Below are 23,707 nucleotides of genomic sequence, written 5' to 3'. Positions count from 1 at the left end.
GTTTTTGTACCTTGAGCCTTGCTTGCATCAGAAAAAAGGGACTGATGACCCTGTAGTTTGGTCCCTTTAACCCTCAAACCAACCAAACAACCAATCAGAGCAACATCGTCATCAAAGCATAAATCACCACCACCACCACCACCACCACAATGTCTTCAAATTAACTTATTTTAGGTTTTGAAAGTTTGAATATAGAATGATATTGATTTCTGTATGTCAGTTTCTTACTCTGTCATATGTCACTATGTTGACTGTTAATATGTAACAGAGATACTACTTGTATAGCTGGCCATCAGAGAGGAACTTGCAACTATGAGTTTTGAAGAAATCCTAAAACTGAAGGAAGAGCTAGGAGCTAAAGTGTACAGTGAAGCTGTGTTTGGTGCCAAACGTGTCCCTAAAACTGACTTCAAAAGAGCTAATAAAAACAGGTGAGTAGAAAGGTTAGTTGTAAGATGAAAAATATGAAAGATGAGATTTATGATATGGATGTATGATAGCCATTTATATTTGTATGTGACTATACAGTTGTCGGTATGTTTTGTAGTGATTAGTATATTTTTTTATTTTCTTTATTTTACTTTCTCTCACTGTAACGCCTGAAAGTGATGTTACATAATGTCACATTTTTATTTTTTTATTTCGTTTGATGTTCAGAACAAATTAAATAATACACTTATTATTTACTCTGCTGTGAACAAGATAATTACATTTTTTCTGTCTGCAGGCCACGTGAAATGTCATCCAAGATACCAGTTCACAATACAAAAAAGTTGAGAAATAATGTGGGAAGGGATCCCAGGTTTGATCCACTTTGTGGTACTTTTAATGATGAGGTTAGAATATGCTGCCTTATGCAATGAAATTAGTATATTTGTATCTAAAATGCAAATCTGGCAATAGTTTTACTGAAAGTCCTGTAGAACAAGAGTAAGAAACCACTAATCACTTAATTTAATCTACAAAATTAGACAGAGAAAATTTGAGTGCATGCCAGTAAAGAATGATAAATTTTTTCCCCCTCATGTGTGGTACACACAATGTTTCATTGGAAGAGCTGTCAGAGCTCGTGCACTGATAATGATGAACAATGTTTTGTGTCAGTTCTGCTTGAACATAGAACATCCATGAAAAATTTCCAGTTGTCCTGTTTTTTGTGAAGTCCTCTTTCTAAGTTTTCTTACCCTCTTTTATTTTTCTTCTTCAGTGACGTATTTTTGGTCCTTCACACTTCCTCCTTCAAACTACAATCCACCCCAGCATGACCTCAACAACATTATTTTTACTGAAAGTCCCAACTACACCAACTTTTTTATTTTTATTACTTTTTTATTTTTATTACTTTTTTATTTTTATTACTTTTTTATTTTTATTACTTTTTTATTTTTATTACTTTTTTATTTTTATTACTTTTTTATTTTTATTACTTTTTTATTTTTATTACTTTTTTATTTTTATTACTTTTTTATTTTTAGTACTTTTTTATTTTTAGTACTTTTTTTATTTTTAGTACTTTTTTTATTTTTATTACTTTTTTTATTTTTATTACTTTTTTTATTTTTATTACTTTTTTTATTTTTAGTACTTTTTTTATTTTTAGTACTTTTTTTATTTTTAGTACTTTTTTTATTTTTAGTACTTTTTTTATTTTTAGTACTTTTTTTATTTTTAGTACTTTTTTTTATTTTTAGTACTTTTTTTTATTTTTAGTACTTTTTTTTATTTTTAGTACTTTTTTTATTTTTAGTACTTTTTTTTATTTTTAGTACTTTTTTTTATTTTTAGTACTTTTTTTTATTTTTAGTACTTTTTTTATTTTTAGTACTTTTTTTTATTTTTAGTACTTTTTTTTATTTTTAGTACTTTTTTTATTAGTACTTTTTTTATTTTTAGTACTTTGTTATTTTTACCACTTTATTTTTACCACTAAACAATTTTTCTTACTTTATTTTTATTACTAAATCTTCAATAGCTGTACATTTGAAATCAGACCTGGGCATGAAGGATATCTATATTTGTTATCATTAATGTTTCACTTTCATAGTGAAGAGATTTAACATTGCTATTGAATATTTTGATCATAGATTTTGTGAAAATATTACCATTTAAAAAATTCTCTAGCCATATTCAGTACTCAAATTTTAACACCTGCCTCCCCATTTGTTTTTGTGACTGAACTCTTGAACTAGAAATGTATTTTTAACTACATTTCTAGTAACACAGAGGTTATGTTTTAAGCTGATGTTAACTCTCATCTCCTTAGTTTAATTGATGATGCTTAGTCCCACAGCTTCTGCTGTATCTTTTAACTAACATGAGTAAGCGAGAAAATGAAACACTTTTCTTCTGTAATCCAGAGCTATTCTTAAGGGCTATATTTTTAGCTTTTCCTCATGGACAATATGATGATCATGTCACCATTACATTCATAGCTAATGATAGTTAACTGGGTTGGAATCTTGTTTTTATTTAGCCCTTCACATAATGTCTTTTTTCAAGATTCAGATGGCTGTAGTCTCTGAATTCCAGATGTAAACTTTCCTATTTACATACTCATGTTTGTAAGTTAACGGATCTCATGTTTCTGTGAACAACAAATGGCATTGTGATAATGAGTGGATAAAAAGTGCTCTGGCAACAGTGACACATGCCATAGGGATACAGACACAAGGTATAAAGATGCAGAAAACATCGTTTTAAAGATATTAAATATGACTAGATCATTGGCCAGCCACAGACAAGTGTGAGCTAGTCATTTATAGCACTTATCCTGAGTGATGTTTGTGTGCTGATGCCATACAGAAAATCAATATGAATGCCCTCCCAATTCAGTAAGTTTACTAAAGGCCTTCGTATTCTGTAGATTAGTATTTCCTGAATGGCTCGTGACAATGCCTTCCATCACTGGACAAGTGCTCTCTGGAGGTGAGCAGTGATCCTTAGGGATTGTGTTATGACTACAATCATTTGTCCGGGAGCATGCTATGCGTGTTAAATATTGTCTGTCAGATGAAACCTGAGTTCATATCCACTATGAAGAAAGCATATTATCCCAATGTTCTTAGAGCCCATTCATGTTTGGCAAGACAACACGCCAACTGTGATATATGATATCTCTTTCTGAGAAGATTGCATCTGAGCATGTTGCCAAGAATACAGATCAACCTCTCAAATCCAACAATATGGTCTTACAGGAGGTGTATAGAGTATCTAGTCAGAGTAGATGCTGTGTTGGTATTGTGTTTTTGGATAATGATCAACATGGATGTAGTCCGTGCTCAAATTTTCTAATGCCACTGTTGAATGTTCTCTCTTCCTGGAAACTCCTCCATAGCCATGAAATTATACTATGGGCAACATTCAGCTCCCAGCAAAACTCACACTTGTGGCCGGCCAGTGATCTACCCATATTTAATGTCTTTGAAATGTATTCCCTGTGTCATCCTGTTTCCCTGCAACTCAAATACTATATGCCAAATGCACACAACACTCAGTCAGAACCACTACACCCAAAACCACTGCAAACACTGACTGTTTGGAGGCGTATAAACTGTCTCCTCCTTGGGTGCATATATCTCACTTGTTTCCATGTTGTCCCACCACAGTTTAGCCTGTAAGCTACAACAAGAAAATACAAGATGAAAATAGCATGCAGTCGGGATGACACCGTTCAGCAGAAGCAACTCATTTGCAGAAAAACTGTGCTCGTACATTGCTGTAGTTTTCTTTTATGATGGGCATTCAATAAGTAATGCAATACATTTTTTCCTTAGGGCTGATTGCTTTTATTCAGGATTCCAGTACACCATATTATTCCCCACTGTAGGCTACAACACACTATTTTTATCGTAATCTTCATTCAGTGTGGCGGCCTTACACCACTACACTTGGAAGGACTGTATGCCTGCATTGTACCACGCCACTGGTTGATGTGGGAACCAACATCTTCCTGCATCAATAACCTTCCCATAATCTATATACTGCTTCCCATGGAGTGCATCTTCCATTGGGCCAAACTGATGGAAGCTGGAAGGTACGAGATCGGGGCTGTAGGGCAGAGGAGGAAGAGAATTCGAATAAAGTTCTGTGAGCTCCCCTTGGGTGTGCAGACTAGGCAGCAGTATCAACAGAGATGTCCAATTGTGCAGCTAGGTGTTTTATTGCAATCCATCGAACACCTCAAATATGTGTGTGTGTGTGTGTGTGTGTGTGTGTGTGTGTGTGTGTGTGTGTGTGTGTGTGTGTGTGTGTGTGTGTGTTCATTCAGACTTTGCAGGAGTCACAGCTGTGTGTGAGTGGCCAGCAGTCAGGAGATCTGACCTTGTTGCTATGATAAGTGCCTCGCCCTGTCACTCACCACATTTTTGTTCACTGCTAGGTCTTTATAGACGATCTGCAGGTGGGGTGGCTATGAATGTTTGTGAGCTCTGGTGTTCCACCAAAAGAAACTCAAATGATGATGCTCTGTTTGGAATGCACCTCCAATACGAATACTGTCTTGAAGACTGTGTATAGTACCGCCATCTGTCGGAACATCAGGAAACTGTGTGGGCTGAAGCGGAAATATCTGATGAACATCTGTAACAAATTCCGCATTTTTTCAACTAAAATTGACTGAGAAAAAAATATGTTGCAATGCTTATTCAATGCCCCTCGTAACACTGTTTTTATTGTTTGTCAGTTTTCAGTTGTCATTTTCTATTTCTTAATTATTCTCCTTTTTAGCAACTATATTTTTATGTTAGTTGTTATCAAATGAATTGAATTGCATTTGTTATAAGCATTAGTTTTCTGATACAATTGGTAAATTACATATAAATTTAAATTCTATGTATTTGTCATCAAAACAGCATTTATGTTTTAATGTTACAGACTTTTAAAAATGCATATTCATTTGTTAATGAAATTCGTGACAAAGAGAAAGAACAACTTAAAAATGAGCTAGAAAAGGAGACAAATACTGCCAAGAAGGAGAAGATCAAGTACATTTTACAAAGAATGGTTTGTGCTTATAAAACTACTTCTTAACTTTAACAGTTAAATAGGTTTAGAATTACTGACTTGCCTGGTCTCATACAGTATATCTTTCTCGACTACACAGTGTGAAAAAAGTAACTCTTCTACTCAGTATGGACCAACATTGTGTTGAGTATGTGTAACCAGTATCAGTGTTCCTGAGTGGGGCTCAATGTGAGATACTTGCATATTGTAGGCAGCTGTTACAATTTGCAATACCGACTCTCAACATTCTTAAGTTTGGATTGTTGCAGCTAATGACTTGCTTTTTAGGATATCTTACCATTTTTGGTGCAAGTGACACATGATTTTTCTTTCTCACTTTACAACCACGCTCTTGTTTTATATCCCTCAACTGAACCACTCCCAAAATTTGAACTCCATTTGAATATTCTTACAGTACTCTGAGGATAGCCTATCTTCATTCATCAAGTACAAAGTAAAAACTGAATTCCTGCACTGGAACTTTCCAAATAGCACCAAAAGCTTCACAAAATTTCACAAAACTAATAAAATGCAAGAAACGTGGAGAATATCTCAGTATGGTTGAAATGCATACACACAGTGAATATCAGCGACGATGCTGTATTGTGGTATTGTGGAGAGCATGATAGAAACAATTAGAATTTTTAAAGCAATAATAGGTGGCTACAATTTTGGAAGCTACAGAAATATTGTAAAGGAAATAAATAGTGAGTCAGAGGAAACATTTAACAAATGATACTCCATCCTAAGCTAGGCTTACCTACCTAAATATAAATTCTTGTTTTCCGAAACCTATAAATTGCTACAAATGCTACAACACAGTCAGACTGTTAAGACATTGTGGAAAACACAGTTTGATTGCACATGAAACTAATAAATATGCAGGGTGGTTATAATTAAAGTTAAACTAAAACGCTATAGAAATAACACCACTGGCCAGAATGACGTCAAATTGCAATGCAATATTATCGGAGCGGGGAGGGGGCAGGGGGGGGGGGGGGGGGGGAAATGTATGGCAGAAGAAAAGAAATGGTGTGAAAATTGATCAATAGATGACCCTGTATGTGTCAGGATATGTAAATGAAAATGCATTTCATGCACTTTACCCATTGAAGTTGGTATAAACGTGCCAGGTACATGGCTTTTCTTCCTTTAGCATCCACAACGTTCACCATGACTGTCTCAATGCAGGATCACGCTCTGCTTGTAAAGCTGTATTACAAGACTGATGACTGTGCACATGTCACTCGACAGAAATTCCGGACACTGATTTGAAGAAAGGTGTTGGTCCGATTACTGCCGTGGGTCTGGAATAAATGATTTGGAAATTTGAAAAGACTGGTTCTTTTGGTGTGCCACATGGTAGAGGGAGGAAACGAATTGATTCAACATCAGTGGAAGTATTGGCCACAGCAATGCAGGAGGAGACAAGTGGCGGTGTGCAAACGTGTAGTGCACGAAGAATTGCCCGAATATTGGACATACCCGTGAACACGGTGTGTAAAATCCTACAAAACATCCTTATTTGCTATCCATTCAAAATTACCCATGTGCGCAAGTTGCTTCCTGTTGACCTGCCAGCAAGAGAGACCTTTCCTTTAGAATTTCTTGCTTGCATGGAAATGCACAATGATTGGCTGTGGGAGATTTTATGGACAGACGAAGCCCACTTCCATCTGACAGGATATGTCAATACACAGAATTGTCAAATATGGGCAATAGAAAAACCATACGCAAATCAACCAGTACCTCTTTTTCCTGAGAAGTTTACTGTGTGGTGCAGGTTTACGGCATCATTTATCATGGGGCCACATTTTATTTAATTAATTTATTTATTTATTTACTTATTTATTTACTTTTTTGAAGAGGCAGGTGCTTCCGGATCTGTTACCTGTACCGTCATTGGTAAGTGCTATGAGTGTCTTTTGCGCAACCGCGTCATTCCAGCTCTCCAACAGTGTGGATGGGATCATTTTTATGCAAGATGGCGCACCTCTGCACAATACAAATCCAGTTAAGCAGCTGCTGAAATCCCATTTTGGAAATGCTAGAATTATCAGCCACCATTTCCCTACAGCCTGGCCGTCTCGATTACCTGATCTTAATCCGTGTGACTTCTGATTGTGGGGCTATCTGAAAGATGTTGTGTTCAGTGTTCAAATTGCAAAGTTAGCTGCGTTCAAGGCATGCATTGTGCAACACATTCTGAACATGACCTCAGAAACACGCTGATCAGTTGTTTCTAGGTTCCAACTTGTTGCAGAAAACGGTGGACAGCATATTGAACATGTTTTGCACCAGTCACAGAAATCAATAATCCGATTGATGATTTTTATGTAAGTTTTGGCCTCAGGACAATTAAAAACCAATGTGAGTGATGCTTTTTATGCAGTTTTTGGCCTCAGGACAGTTAAAAACCGATTTCTCTCATCTATGATCTTACCATGGTGGATGGGCTTATGTAATGGACAGTATCACACCTGTACACCCATGCACACTGAGTAGTACAGTTTGTTTAACATCTAACATACATATTTGGCATTGTTGTGTGTAATTCATTTGTCATTTGTAGTCGGCTACGATTAAATTATCATGCTTACAGTGCCATCTATTGTTACATTTTGTAACTATTTCTTTTTCTGTTGCCATACATTTTCTTTCTTCTCCGATAATGTTCCGTTGCAGTTTGATGTCATTCTGACCAGTGGTTTTATTTGCACAGCATTTTGAAAGTTTAACTTAATTATAATCGCCCGGTATACTTTGACAAAGTATCAATTGCGTCAGCAACCATCCAATCCAGAATAGAGACCGCATACTTTCTCTTGACAAACAGAAACTTCAGGAGCTTCGGTATCCATTTGAATTTTACACAGTGAGGACAGTAGTGTACTTAAGGTTATTCTGATGTTGATGATTGTTACATTATTATCTTCAGTTGTAAAAAGAAATTTCTAATAGAGCTCAGTTTTATTCTATAAAGACTTATGGAATTAGAAAATTGACCAAACATAGCTTCAAGTCCCTTTACTTAAAGTAACAGCACTGGACACGGCAAGACTGGAGACACACACACACACACACACACACACACACACACACACACACACACACACACACACAAAGTAAAGCAGTCTACGTAGAATGAATATGTGAGTATGTGTGATAAATTACAGTTCTTGGCACAAAGGAACCCTAACACTTGATTTTGTAGGAAACCTCCTTGTGGCCTGCATTTAGCATTTATGATGTCCTTAGAGACTGGCTGTTATTGGATAACACTATATCTTGGTAGTCTTTATGCCTTTTGTGCACTCTCCCCAACACTGCCCACATGCAGTACATTGCTTTTTGTAGTAACTGTATCGTTCAGGATAACCATATGTTCTCTTCTCTCATATCAGAATTATTGCTGAATTATAAGTTTGTGTCCAATCTGATAATATAGTTGGCTCAATCCCGCATCCAGCCATCCTGATTTAGGTTTTCCATGATTTCCCTAAATCACTTCAGGCAAATGCTGGAATGGTTCCTCTGAAAGGGCACAGCTGACTTCCTTCTCCATCCTTCCCTAACTTGATGGGACCGATGACTTCACTGTTTGGTCCCTTCCCCCAAAACAACCAACCAACCTGTGAAATTTTTGGGGAATATTTAATTGTTAATCAAAAGGGTAGGTTAATGGAAAATGGAGGTATTGTATTTATCTTAGTAGACAGGAAACTCAAATCCATTGAGATACAGAAACTGCATGAGTTCATTTGGGCAAGATTCAGTATCAGGGGTGGCCATAATCTTAGAATTTGATTCTTCTGTCAACTGGTAGACTCACCCCCAGATGTAACCAAAAAGTTTGGAGAATACCTTAGTTCACTAGGATGCAATTTCCCCAATTATACTGCAATCATCAGGGGAGACTTCAACATTCAACAATCATTTGGGATAGTTAAGAACAACTCATGACAGGAATCACCATTCATGGTATACAGTCTATACAGGCACTGTAAATAAACTCCTAAATAAACGGAGACTGCTGTGTAATAAGTGTAAAACAAAGCTTCAGACTGTAGATACAAAAATGCTCAATTAGATATGTTAGGCTGTCAGGATGACAATGCATGCATCTTTCAGTGATTACTACCAAAATATTCCTCACATAACCTGAAGAAATTTTGGTTATGCGTAAAGCCTATTAGTGGTACCAACTTAGTCTCCAGACACTAATAAAGGAGACAGTCATGGAAATTGGAGATAGCTAAACAAAAGCAGAAATGCTGAACTCAATTTTCAAATGTTGCTTTACGAAGTGAAATTCAGTTTAATTCTGGTACCACAGCAAATATGAGTGAATAGATATTGGTGTCAGTAGCCTCGAGAAATAGCTGAAACTGATAAAACTGAACAAAGCTTCAGGGCCTGTTGGAACCCCGTATCAAATTTATACTGAATTTTCGGCCCCTTTTACCCATAGTATATTTTAGGTTCATAGAACAAAATACAGTGCCCAGTGGTTAGAAGAAAGCACTGTTCACATCTACCTTTAAGAAGAGGAGCACACAAAACTATCATCTGTTATTCTCCATATCCATTTGTTATAGAATCGCAGAACATATTCCGAGCTCAAATGTAATCAGGCATCTCAAACAGAATTATCTTGTATGTCACAATCAGCTTGGATTTTGGAAACATTGATCATGTGAAACCACAGTCATAGTTCTTGACTTCTGAAAACCATTTGGCTCAATACAACACTTCTGCTTATTTTTGAAAGTAGGGTTGTGTGGGATATTAAGCAATTTTTCTTATTATGGTGGATGCAGCTGGTTATCTTGAATGGAGAATCAACAAAAATTGTAGAAGTAATATCAGGTGGGCCCAGGGAAGTGTATTGAGACCCATGCTATTGAGACCCTTGCTTTTCATATTGTATATTAATGATCTTGCAGACAATATTTATAGTAATCTCAGGCTTTTATTAGACAATGCTATTATCTATAATGAAATTCTATGTGGAAAAAGGTGTGTATGTATTTAGTCTGATCTTGATAAGATTTCAAAGTGCACCAAATGTTCAGACATGTAAAATTTTGCTCTTCACAAAATGGAAAAAAAAAAAAAAAAAAAATGCAGTACCCTGTGACTACAATACAATATCGGTGAGTCACAACTGGAATTGGTCAACCCGTAAAGATGAATGTTTGTAACAAAAACAATATGGAGGACTATAAAAAGAATTACAACATAGGCTCAGTTTTAGGTCAAGCAGGTGTCAGGCTTTTGTTCATTTGTAGAATACTAGGGAAATTTAATCAGACTGCAAAGGAGATTGCTCACAAAACTCATTTTAAACTGAAGTGTTATCAAATTAACAATAGAAGAGTATGTCATGTAGCTGCTGAATTCTTGATGTAAGTCCAATAAATATATTAGCATGTAGGGAAAGTACTGTAAAGGCTTCCTGGCTTAATGCAAGGTTACCAGGAATTGTAGTAATGAACTGTGTAGGTGAAAATGAAAGTCTTCAGGCAGTAGTGAGGGACATTACCCAAACAGTGGTAAAATATTTCTTTGGATTTGTGTATATCTTGTTTCGAGCTAGCTTCAATTTTGCAGCTGTCTCAAGTGTAGTGTTGTAGGGCCCTGCTTTATAGGTTATGTGAGCACTACTCTGGAAGCAGCTGCTTGTATACCAGAAAATGGTCCCCCAGTGGGTCCAGGGATTAGAATAGGCCCGAGGTATCTCTGCCAGTTGTAAGAGGCGACTAAAAAAGAGTCTCACATGTTTCGGCCTTTATGTGATGGTCCCCTGTAGGGTTTGACATCCATTTTTTAAAATTTTCTTGAAGATTGAGCCAGCTGGGGAAGGGCGCCTTAGATGGTGCATTGTGTCCATTGTGCATTGAGGTCTTTAGCCCACTTTCTCGTCGTCGCATTGCAGTCCTGCCAATTCTCCATCCTCTGTGCAGTATCGCTTTCTGCACTGTTGACGATAATGGACTTCTTAATTTGTTTGCACCTGATATCCAGCTCAGTAGCCAGTCCACTGTGGTGGGCCGCCATTTACCCTGTTGGTTGTAGCCCCCCGACCACCCAGGAATCGCTCTGCTGATGACTGCGCTGTTAACTCCCCATGTATGCCAAGGAGTAGATGCCCGTCACCCTGGGGCATCGGGACTGCCGGCAATGGCCATCCTGCTAGGTGGCCTTTGCTGCGGCTGGGTGGTGCCCGTGGGGAGGGCCCATGGTAGGAGTGGGTGGTATCAGGACGGATGAAGCACAATATAGCGTACCACATCATCACTTGCTGGTGATAACACACCTGCAGTCTCTAAGCATTCCAAGTCTCAGTACAATGCAAGGAAGTACAACCCTAAACCATTCCCCTCCCTGGCCACTCCATGATAGGAATTCCAGGCTAAGGATGGCAGTGAACCTTATTCGCTCTGGTACCTCGTATGTATGAAGCTGATGGGGACTCCATTGTTTCAATGAAGCCTCTGTTTTTTGTAGAGCATTGATAATCAAGTTTGGGGAGGTGGAGGACGTGTCCAAAATGTGTTCGGGGTCGTGTTCGGGGTCGGTCTTGATAAAAACGGCATCCTCTGCCCAGTCACAGGCATTACTCGCTTGTGATGCACTGGGGGATGTTTCCGTTACCATCACGCTTCATAAGAGCTTAAGTATGGTCCAGGGTATTATATTCCACAGCGACCTGCTTTTGCAGTCTGATGACGAGGTGTGGGCCAACTTAGTGCCGAAGTGTTCATTTCACCCGGCGTGTCCATAGTGGTCCAAGGGATAATCAGGTTGCCAACGGTGCCTTCATCTTGGCCTTCGAGGGTGACACATCGCCCGAGAAGGCCAAGGTGATGGTCTACCAGTGTGATGTCAAATCATATATCCCTTCCCCGATGAGGTGCTTTAAGTGCTGGAAGTTTGGCCATATGTCATCCAACTGTACTTCCAGCATCACATGTCGAGATTGTGGATGTCCTTCACATCACAATACTTCATGTGCCCCGTCTCCCATCTGTGTCAACTGCGGAGAGCATCATTCCCCTTGCTCGCCAGACTGCGGGATTTTACAGCAAGAAAGATGGAATATAAGACCCTGGAATGACTGACCTACACTGAGGCTAAGAGGAAATTTGTGTGCCGCCATCCTGTGGCTATGACCACCTCTTACACCTCCGCTATGAGAGCAGTTGTAGCCCCATCAGATCAACAAATTCCAGTTGGCTCTCAGAGCCGGTAGACTACATCTGCACCCTTGATGGTGGGGTACACTTCAATCCCTGTTGCTCCCACACCACCTACCTCGTGAGCACCCCCCCCCCCCCCCCCAATCCCCTCCTCCTCCCAACTCTCGGGGACACTGGTCCACACTTCTGAGCCCGAGAAGCATAAAGGTCTTCTTTGGCTCCTCTAAGTAGGAAGGTTTCTGCTAGTGGGAAAGATGACATGCCAGTGGCTGAAGTGCCTAAAAGCAGCTGGTCATAGGACTTCAGGATCATCCGCAGTCCCTGACTCTGAATCAGTGAAGCCCTCCCATCCAGAGAAACCCAAGGAGCAGAGAGAGAAATCCAAAAAGAAGACCCCCAAGACCAAGGGAATTGTGGTGGCACCCACACTACCGCTACCTACAAGCTCTGCGTCTGACGATGGGGTGGAGATTCTGGTGTCTGCTGAGGACATAGTTCTCGCCGGACCCTCAGACACAATGGATATAGACTGCTCAGGCAATAAGATGGTGGCAGCAGGTGACCCTGGGGCGTAAATTGCCGCATTGAATGTTCCGTGCCTTCCCAGACTCACGATCACATTATACTCCAGTGAAATTGTGGTGGTTTTTTCCACCACCTGGCTGAGCTACGGCAGTTGTTAAGCTTTATACCTGCTTTCTGTGTTGGCTTCCAGGAAACCTGGTTCCTGGCAATGCAGACCCATGCCCTTCACTGCTACAGGGAATATTACAATAACGTAGCGAATATAATAAGAGTGTCAGGTGGAGTTTGGGTCTATGTCATGAACTTAGTATGTAGTGAGCCTGTGCCCCTGCAAATCCCTCTTGAAGCTGTGGCTGTCAGGACACTGACGTTGCAAGAAATAACTGTCTGCAACTTATATCTTCCTCCACATGGTGCAGTACCCCTGAACGCATTGGCTGCACTGATTGCTCAACTTCCTAAACGTTACCTACTTTTGGGAGATTTTACGCTTATAACCCCTTGTAGGGTGGCATCGTGCTTACTGGCCGAGGCAGAGATGTCGAAACTTTACTGTCTTAGTTCGACCTCTGTCTCTTTAACTACTGGGGCTGCCACACATTTCAGTGTGGCTCATGGTAGCTACTCGACCATTGATTTATCACTTTGCAGCCCAGAACTTCCCCCATCTATCTACTGGAGAGCATGTGCCAACCTGTGTGGTAGTGACCGCTTCCCCCCATCTTCCTGTCACTCCCCAGGCGTCATGCCCACGGACACCTACCCAGATGGGCTTTCAACAAGGCAGACTGGGAAACCTTCATCTCCGCTGTCACTGTTGAATTTCCCACACATAGTGCCATCGATGTTGTGGTTGAGCAGGTAACTACAACAATCATTTCTGCAGAAGAAAATGCAATCCATCATTCTTTGGGGTGCTCTCGGCGAAAGTCGGTTCCTTGGTGGTCACCGGAACTTGTTGAGGCAATTAGAGATTGTTGGCAAGCTCTACAGCGACATAAGCAGCACCCTTCCCTATAGCACCTAATAGCCTTTAAATGGCTCCGTGCCCGCATTTGTATCAAAAGGCGGAAACAGGAGTGTTGGGAGAGGTATATCTCGACCATTGACTGCCATACATCTGGATGAATATCAGACTTGTTTTTGGGTACCAGACCCCAAGAGGTATCCCTGGCGTTACCATCGATGGCGTGTTATCTACCGATGCAAACACGATTTGCCGAGCAATTTGCTGAGCCCTATGCTCCAGCCTTTGCATCGGAGAATTATATCTTCCCCCCCCCCCCCCCCCCACACACACACACACACACACACACACCCCACCCCACCTTCCTAGCACCCTACCTTCGGTGTTGGGCAACAATGCCTCAACTGCAGCTTTAGTTCTAAATTTTATTCGTAAGGATGGGTTTTATCATTTGATCTAAGTTTTAGCGCGTGTCTTTTGTCCCTATGTGTCCTCCACCCTAGCACTTTTAGGGTGGAGGTTTTAATGTGTCGCAGAGTGGCTGGCTTCTCCTTGTTATTCTTGTGGTTGGCAGCCACTGTAATCTGATTTCTTATTTTACTCTCTTGTAACTGTTTCTTGCGTCTCTGTTGTTTTCTTGTCTTCTTTTGTTCCTTTTAGTGTTTGTTACCTTTCCTTCATTCTTGTGGTTTTTCCTTTCTTTCCATTTGGTGTTGTACGTCTCATTTGTTTTATTCTCCGCCTTGTGGCATTGTTTTATTCAGAACAAGGGTCAGATGACCAAGCAGTTTGGTCTCTTCCCCCCTCTTTGTAACCAACCAACCAACAAATCAGAAAATGGGTGGTGTGCATGTGAAGTGAAGTTTTTCTTAGCTTCTCTGTATACTGACTGAGCTGTTAGGTGTAACATACTATGGTGCCAGAAGTGGGTCATCTGTAGTTGTTGTGGAAGAGAATACAGGTTGTATGAGGTCAGAAAAAGAAAAAGTAAGCCTAATATTCATTGTCTATAACAGTGTATGTGATAAGATTCCAGTATAACTCCCATTTATTAATGGTAATAACTCTCCCCAAACACTGGAAACAGAGTGTTTTTTGAAGCCAGAAATAAATACCACTGAAATATTAAACTCTGAATGGAATATATACTATAATAATAGACTGGGCATCAGTAGCAGAGCCATTTTTGTTGCCATAAATAGTGAATTGGCAAGCAAAGCAATCTCATTGAAAATAAGCAACATGTTTCTGTTAATTATCCACATGTCAACTTTCTTTTTCTGCTACTGCTGCTGAGACTGAAGAAATCTTCTGAGTGATTTGTCTTTGTAATAATCTCTGCTTTTCATTTCCTTTATAACATATATAAAATTATTAAAAATATGAGTAAAATGATACATTGCTACACGAAACTCCAGGTAGGGTTATCAACAATGTAGGAAAAGACAGATTGCTTCTTACCGTAAAGAAGACACATGAAGGTGCAGACAGGCAAAATTAAAAGACAGTGACGTAAAGCTTTCGGCCACAGCCTTCATCAGTAAAAAAGAAAACACACACACACACACACACACACACACACACACACACACACACACCTGCCAACTCCATTTCAGATGGAGATGCTGGAGTTGGCGGTTGTGTGTGCATGAGGTGTGCTTGCTTGTGTGTGTGTGTTTGTGTGTGTGTGTGTGTGTGTGTGTGTGTGTGTTTGTCTGTTTCCAGTGCTGAAGGCTGTGACCAAAAGCTTTATTCAAGTGTCTTTGAATTGAGCCTGTTTTCAACTTGATGTGTCTTCTTTATGGTAAGTAGCAATCTGTTTTTTCCTAGGTTGTTGATAATGCTACCTGGAGTTTCCATAGTGTAGCAATCTATCATTTTACTTATATTTGTAATAATTTTATATGTTATAAAGGAAATGAAAGGCAGAGAATATTACACAGACAAAGCAGTCAGAAGATTTCTTTGTGTGTGTGTGTGTGTGTGTGTGTGTGTGTGTGTGTGTGTGTGTTTTCGTTTTTTGTCTAACAGTGTTTTCTTTGTGCCTGCCTGCAACTCAGTATTATCTTTATGATGAGTAGCAATCTATCCTATTCCTCATATTGTTGATATTCCAACCTGGAATTTCCATTGTTTGATATAAAATCATTAATTGGTCACTGAGTTGGTGTAATCGTCAATAATGATTTGTAACACCACCAGTTTCACTGGCATATGTGATACAAAGACGTGTGCATGCCTCTCTTTGCATCTGCTCTGTTTAACAGCTACCAGAAGAAAACAAAGTAGGCCTGACTTTCTTAACTTATTTTCGGAAAAGTGAAAATGAGACAGTGGCAGAGATGAAATTGCTCAAATGAAAACCTAATCGATAATGATTACTTAGTTGAAAAAAGTACAAAGAAAACCACATCTAAAAGCACAAAGATAAACACAAATAGTTATGTTGAAGCCAGGGAAGAAATGATACATTATGTACAAATATCAAAGTGGTGAAATGCTTCAGAGAAAACATGGAAAACATGTCACATAAATTCTCTGATTGTAATTTAGTTATAGGAGATGTCTATTGCAGAGATGGCTATCGAGTGACACATACGCTTATTAAAATGTAGGGACAAAGAATCCTACTTCATCATGCTAAATGTATTTCCTGAAAATTATCTTGAGCAATTGATGAGACAACCAACCTGTGAAGGAACCATATTGGATCTATTGTTCTCAACCATGACTGGAGAAAGAAATCTTCAATCATTGATGAGCAATGATAAATAAGTTCAATAATCTATTCATTAGAAACTACCCAAGCAGTAAGCAGCAAACATTCAACTCTGGAGAGGAGAACCTGGACATTCTCTAGTGCATATCATAGGTCATATGTTAGAGGAGCTTGTGCCTTTGAAGAGAGTAAGTGATGGACATATCATATTGTAGTTCAAGAAGAGTATCAGAAAGTTACTACAAAATATGACAGTTGTACAGCAGAGACAAATAAAACTAAATCTTTGCTATCTTACAGAAATCAGGGAACATCATTGTATAATCATGAATTTGATGTATCGGAAAGCGCCAATTAAATGAAGAATAAGGAAACTTAAGTCAGAAATGTTGAATGAAATCAAAATAAAGGTTTTACCTTCAGAGTCATTTAAAATACCCAACCAAGTTTTGGTCCTACATGAAATAAGTAAATGGAACAAAGTTGTACCTGCAGATTCATTTAAAATACTTAACTAAGTTTTGATCCTACATAATATAAAATAAGTAAATGGAACAAAACATCTGTCTGCATGCTTGTCGATCATGATGGCAGCACAATGGAAGATAGTATGACAACTGTAGAAATAAATTAACATTAAACTGAAATCAACTCAGATTGTTTGATAGAGGAAATGCTAGATGGTATGTCTGTCAGTTTCCGTATTTGATAAGCAGAAGAAACAGCCCCACGTCTAGCAAGTGTTAACAACAGTTTACGGTAGGTGTCTGAAAAAACAAAGCATGGTTTGTGACTAAAAAGGCACAGGTCATTCCGATATAAGAATGATTTCAGAACTATAGACCTACCTAGCTGATGTCACATGTTGTAAAATTATGGAATATATTTTACACTTCCGTGTGGTAACGTTTCTGATGATAGAATAACTATTCTGTGGGAGTTATCATGGTTTCTGGAAGCACAAATCATGTACAATCCAACTTTTTCTGTTAGTTCATGCAGTAGGGGGCAGTCATCGATGACAGAACACAGATTCATGCTTTGTTGCTTGACTTTCAGAAATGTTGTAATATAATTGTTCTTTGTTACCTCATAAACAAAATATGTACATACAGAATATTCAGACAGATACCCAGTTCGATTGAAGACATCCTATCAAACAGAACTCTGTACTTCATAATAGGAAAGCATCATAAAAAGCAAAAGTGGCATTTGGGTATTTCAATGTACATTGATAGGATTATTACTGTTCTTAATGTATATAAATGACCTTGCAGATAATATCCGTAGCTCTCTGGGGTTGGTTGCACATGACAAATTTGTGTTTAGGGAGGTGAAATACGTAGGAAACTATTATGAAATGCAGTGAGAATTGAAAATGATCAGAAAGTAGTCATGTCATATACAAGCTCTGTTGCAATTTCTATGCTAGCGTGACCACTAACCAATTGTCCACTTGAATGAGCTGAGCACTCTGGCTGAGCACGACATGCTGGATTCAATGGCTGCTTCACAACCTGTGGATCCTCACCCCTTTCCCCAACACCAGCTTGTCTGAACTACATAGGATAGCAGTTTTCCTTGTAACACATTGTTTGTTCTCATAATCCTCTGTCATGTGTCTCAATCCACTCCCCCAAGTCTTTGTCATTGTGCACTGCAAGAACTCACCATTGCCCTTGTGTCATATTGCTATCCCGTACACCTGCTGCCTCTGCCCTCTTGCATTGTTATTCTGTATAGCTGCTATCTCCCACTGAGGCATCAAGCCACCCTTCCCCAACCCTACCTCCCACTCCCTGCCTCCTTTGTTCCCAATACAACCTCTTATCCCAGGCAACCCACAGAACTGCTGTCCTAGTATTGTGTATTCAGCTGGCACAATGTAACTTTACAAGTTTTGTGTGTGTGTGTGTGTGTGTGTGTGTGTGTGTGTGTGTGTGTGTGTGTGTGTGTGTGTGTACTCTAGTAGCACTGTAGATTGTTTAAAGATTTGCCTGGAAGCAAACAGGTTTTCAGTCTTGTTTATGTGCCTTTTGATGACTCAACATGTCCATTATTTGATTTGCTGCATTGTCACATTTATTCCTGAATGGTTGCACATAAATTGACAAAAAGACCCAATATTGTTTGGCTGTGTGATGGTGATCACTAGCAAAAATTAGATATCCAAGAAAATCTCTCTGGAGTAATTGGAGATATGATGACCACATAAGTATACATGTGGAGCCAGATGACTTATTGGAAAAATCATAAGGTGGTGTAATTCGCACAGCATGGAGGTCAGTTTGAAAACCCCCTTTCAACAAAGTGGACATGACTCTTTATCGCGTAGGATAAACAGAGAAGATTGAGAACATTTAAAGAAGTGCTGTGTGCTTCACCGGGGGTTTGCTTAGTCAATGTTAAGGTATCACAGAAATTCTCTACAGATTTCATTCAAAAAGACTATAAGCCAGGCATGTGGATATCAGAGACATGTACCTAGAAAATTCTGAGAGCCCACATTCTAAAACAAGTGAATAAATAATTAATATCACCAACAGACATCTTTCTAACAATTACAGTGGTAAACTTAAAGGAGAAATTCATGCTGTCACACATCTGTACTAACAGTTTTTCCTCGTACATACGTGAAGAGTGGGATTGTAAAGAAAATGAATCCATTGTAATATGTACCTTCAAGTGGCTCTGTGGAGTACAGATGTACATAAAGATGACATTGTTGTTATATATTTTACTTTCTGGTATTGATGCTAGTCTTTTTATGTTTATTCTATAGGGTGTCCCGGGAGGAATGGAATATGCAGGGATATGATTGGAACAATCATTTGAAATGAAAAACTTCATGTGGGTATATGCCCTATACGGAATGGTTTCTGAGATGTTGTTGTTGTGGTCTTCAGTCCTGAGACTGGTTTGACTTCAGCTCTCCATGCTACCCTATCCTGTGCAACGTTCTCCATCTCCCAATACTTATTGCAACCCACATCCTTCTGAATCTGCTTAGTGTATTCATCTCTTGGTCTCCCTCTACGATTTTTACCCTCCACGCTGCCCTCCAATGCTAAATTTGTGATCCCTTGAGGCTTCAGAACATGTCCTACTAACCGGTCCCTTCTTTTTGTCAAGTTGTGCCACATACTCCTCTTCTCCCCAATTCTATTCAGTACTTCGTCATTAGTTATGTGATCTACCCATCTAATCTTCAGCATTCTTCTGTAGCACCACATTTCGAAAGCTTCTATTCTCTTCTTGTCCAAACTAGTTATCGTCCATGTTCCACTTCCATACATGGCTACACTCCATACAAATACTTTCAGAAACGACTTCCTGACACTTAAATCTATACTCAATGTTAACAAATTTCTCTTCTTCAGAAACGCTTTCCTTGCCATTGCCAGTCTACATTTTATATCTTGTCTACTTCGACCATCATCAGTTAATTTGCTTCCCAAATAGCAAAACTCCTTTACTACTTCAAGTGTCTCATTTCCTAATCTAATTCCATCAGCATCACCCGACTTCATTCGACTACATTCCATTATCCTCGTTTTGCTTTTGTTGATGTTCATCTTATATCCTCCTTTCAAGACACTGTCCATTCCGTTCAACTGCTCTTCCAAGTCCTTTGCTGTCTCTGACAGAATTACAATGTCATCGGCGAACCTCAAAATTTTTATTTCTTCTCCATGGATTTTAATACCTACTCCAAATTTTTCTTTTGTTTCCTTTACTGCTTGCTCAATATACAGATTGAATAACATCGGGGAGAGGCTACAACCCTGTCTCACTCCCTTCCCAACCACTGCTTCCCTTTCACGCCCCTCGACTCTTATAGCTGCCATCTGGTTTCTGTACAAATTGTAAATAGCCTTTTGCTCCCTGTATTTTACCCCTGCCACCTTTAGAATTTGAAAGAGGGTATTCCAGTCAACATTGTCAAAAGCTTTCTCTAAGTCTGCAAATGCTGGAAATGTAGGTTTGCCTTTCCTTAATCTTTCTTCTAAGATAAGTCGTAAGGTCAGTATTGCCTCATGTGTTCAAATATTTCTACGGAATCCAAACTGATCTTCCCCGAGGTCAGCTTCTACCAGTTTTTCCATTTGTCTGTAAAGAATTCGAGTTAATATTTTGCAGCTGTGACTTATTAAACTGATGGTTCTGTAATTTTCACATCTATCAACACCTGCTTTCTTTGGGATTGGAATTATTATATTCTTCTTGAAGTCTGAGGGTATTTCGCCTGTCTCATACATCTTGCTCACCAGAGCGTAGAGTTTTGTCAGGACTGGCTCTCCCAAGGCTGTCAGTAGTTCTAATGGAATGCTGTCTACTCCCGGTGCCTTGTTTCGACTCAGATCTTTCAGTGCTCTGTCAACCTCTTCACGCAGTATTGTATCTCCCATTTCATCTTCATCTTCATCCTCTTCCATTTCCATAATATTGTCCTCAAGTGCATCGCCCTTGTATAGACCCTCTATATACTCCTTCCACCTTTCTGCTTTCCCTTCTTTGCTTAGAACTGGGTTTCCATCTGAGCTCTTGATATTCATACAAGTAGTTCTCTTTTCTCCAAAGGTCTCTTTAATTTTCCTGTATGCAGTATCTATCTTATCCCTAGTGAGATAAGCCTCTACATCCTTACATTTGTCCTCTAGCCATCCTTGCTTAGCCATTTTGCACTTCCTGTCGATCTCATTTTTGAGACGTCTGTATTCCTTTTTGCCTGCTTCATGTACTGCATTTTTATATTTTCTCCTTTCGTCAATTAAGTTCAATATTTCTTCTGTTACCCAAGGAGTTCTACGAGCCCTCGTCTTTTTACCTACTTGATCCTCTGCTGCCTTCACTACTTCATCCCTCAGAGCTACCCATTCTTCTTCTAATGTACTTCTTTCTCCCATTCCTGTCAGTTGTTACCTTATTCTCTCCCTGAAACTCTGTACAACCTCTCTGGTTTAGTCAGTTTATCCAGGTCCCATCTCCATAAATTCCCACCTTTTTGCAGTTTCTTCAATTTTAATCTACAGTTCATAACCAATAGATTGTGGTCAGAGTCCACATGTGCCCCTGGAAATGTCTTACAACTTAAAACCTGGTTCCTAAATCTCTGTCTTACCATTATATAATCTATCTGATACCTTCTAGTATCTCCAGGATTCTTCCATGTATACAACCTTCTTTCATGATTCTTGAACCAAGTGTTAGCTATGATTAAGTTATGCCCTGTGCAAAACTCTACCAGGTGGCTTCCTCTTTCATTTCTTAGCCCCAATCCATATTCACCTACTATGTTTCCTTCTCTCCCTTTTCCTACTCTCGAATTCCAGTCACCCATGACTATTAAATTTTCGTCTCCCTTCACTACCTGAATAATTTCTTTTATCTCATCATACATTTCTTCAATTTCTTCATCATCTGCAGAGCTAGTTGGCATATAAACTTGTTCTACTGTAGTAGGCGTGGGCTTCATGTCTATCTTGTCCACAGTAATGCGTTCACTATGCTGTTTGTAGTAGCTTACCCGCACTCCTATTTTTTTATTCATTATTAAACCTACTCCTGCATTACCCCTATTTGATTTTGTGTTTATAACCCTGTACTCACCTGACCAAAAGTTTTGTTCCTCCTGCCACCAAACTTCACTAATTCCCACTATATCTAACTTTAACCTATCCATTTCCCTTTTTAAATTTTCTAATCTACCTGCCTGGTTAAGGGATCTGACATTCCGTGCTCCGATCCGTAGATCGCCAGTTTTCTTTTTCCTGATAACGACGTCCTCTTGAGTAGTCCCCACCCGGAGATGCGAATGGGGGACTATTTTACCTCCGGAATATTTTACCCAAGAGGACGCCATCATCTTTTATCCATACAGTAAAGTTGCATGCCCTCGGGAAAAATTATGGCCGTAGTTTCCCCTTGCTTTCAGCCCTTCGCAGTACCAGCACAGCAAGGCCGTTTTTGTTAATGTTGCAAGGACAGGTCAGTCCATCATCCAGACTGTTGCCCCTGCAACTACTGAAAAGGCTGCTGCCCCTCTTCAGGAACCACACGTTTGCCTGGCCTCTCAACAGATACCCCTCCGTTGTGGTTGCACCTACTGTACGGCCATCTGTATCGCTGAGGCACACAAGCCTCCCCACCAACGGCAAGGTCCATGGTTCATGGGGAAGGGTTTCTGAGATAGAATGCATTTAATGCACAATGCTATTTATTTTCTGTATTATTCAATATAGTGTCAGGTTTACAGATGTACACTTGTAAAACAATTAGTGATCATTTCACAAAGTATCAATTAAAAAATCTGTATATTTAACACATTCATCTCTAAGCATCTCCTACATGTTATGTTACAGTAGTTGTACAGTTCACAGTAAGTGTTCAAGTATCCCACTATCAACTTTAGTGTGTTTCTGGACTTGTGGGAGAATGTTTTGTGTTGCTTGTCTCAGTGCCTCTGCACATTCCCTAATGAGGTCAACAGCAACCATGATGCAACCAAGCAGTTCATCTCACGTATTCACCTTTCATTTGTACACCTCAGATTTCATCCAACACCATAAACAAAAATCTGATGGTCTAGTGACCTTACACCATTGTAGTTAATTGTACTACCATCACCAATCCACCTATTAGGGTTGTATGGTTGAGATGTCCCTCACTTGTTTGGGAAAGTGTGGAAGGGCTCTGTCATGGTGGAAGAACACTGCAGTCCAAGTGGCCAAAGGAACATCATCAAATTGTCCAACAAATACATTTTCCAAAAAGCGCAAATAATTCTGTCCCATTATTTGCTCTTCTAAAATGACTAGACCTATCTATCGACATGACCAAACATTGATCAAAAAACTAATGTGGAAATTGGTTTCCACTGTGGCATGTGGATTTTCCTCCGACCGTTGAGGATTATTGCATGTGTTGTTAATTCAGTTCCCTGTAAACTTAGCTTCATCAGTGAATGGTAGTAATGAAGCAAATTATGATTGTCATTTATTCAGTGACAAAGTTAGTCATGTGGCATTGTCACCAATGTGAAGATTGTACATACACTGTATGTGAAATGCCTGCAAGTTTTCTGCATGTAATGTTCACCATACGTGTCATGGGACATCAATACACGCAGAAAGTTGCCTTGTGCTGGTAGTTGGACTACACTGTGCTATTTCAACAATGTGTTGCTGTTCCTGTACAGTTTGTTGAACTACATGTTCAGAGGGAAATGGTAACATGTAAAAATACCTGTTTCACACAATGTGCTGGAAATTAGGGAACATCAGTGTATAATCA

The 23,707-nt window shown here is 39.3% G+C and overlaps 1 protein-coding gene across 3 annotated transcripts in view; it reads left to right on the top strand.

Moving 5' to 3' along the window:
• The window catches only part of LOC126175493 (ribosomal RNA processing protein 36 homolog), an 86,658-nt gene that overhangs the window by 32,388 nt on the left and 30,563 nt on the right, over window positions 1-23,707 (top strand). For 2 of the 3 annotated variants that reach the window (XM_049922334.1, XM_049922318.1), the window contains exons 2-4: window positions 286-431; window positions 728-836; window positions 4,873-5,001. In XM_049922334.1, the coding sequence (XP_049778291.1) occupies window positions 313-431; window positions 728-836; window positions 4,873-5,001 (357 nt within the window). In that variant the 5' untranslated portion in view covers window positions 286-312. Of the gene's footprint in view, window positions 1-268; window positions 432-727; window positions 837-4,872; window positions 5,002-23,707 lie in introns of all 3 variants that reach the window. The other variant, XM_049922326.1, reaches the window with a different exon arrangement.

The sequence above is a fragment of the Schistocerca cancellata genome, chromosome 1, assembly GCF_023864275.1.
Source record: "Schistocerca cancellata isolate TAMUIC-IGC-003103 chromosome 1, iqSchCanc2.1, whole genome shotgun sequence".
In the NCBI taxonomy this organism is placed as follows: Eukaryota; Metazoa; Arthropoda; class Insecta; order Orthoptera; family Acrididae; genus Schistocerca; species Schistocerca cancellata.
Note: the sequence above shows the minus strand (reverse complement) of the source record. Positions and strands in the feature narration are given on the sequence as shown.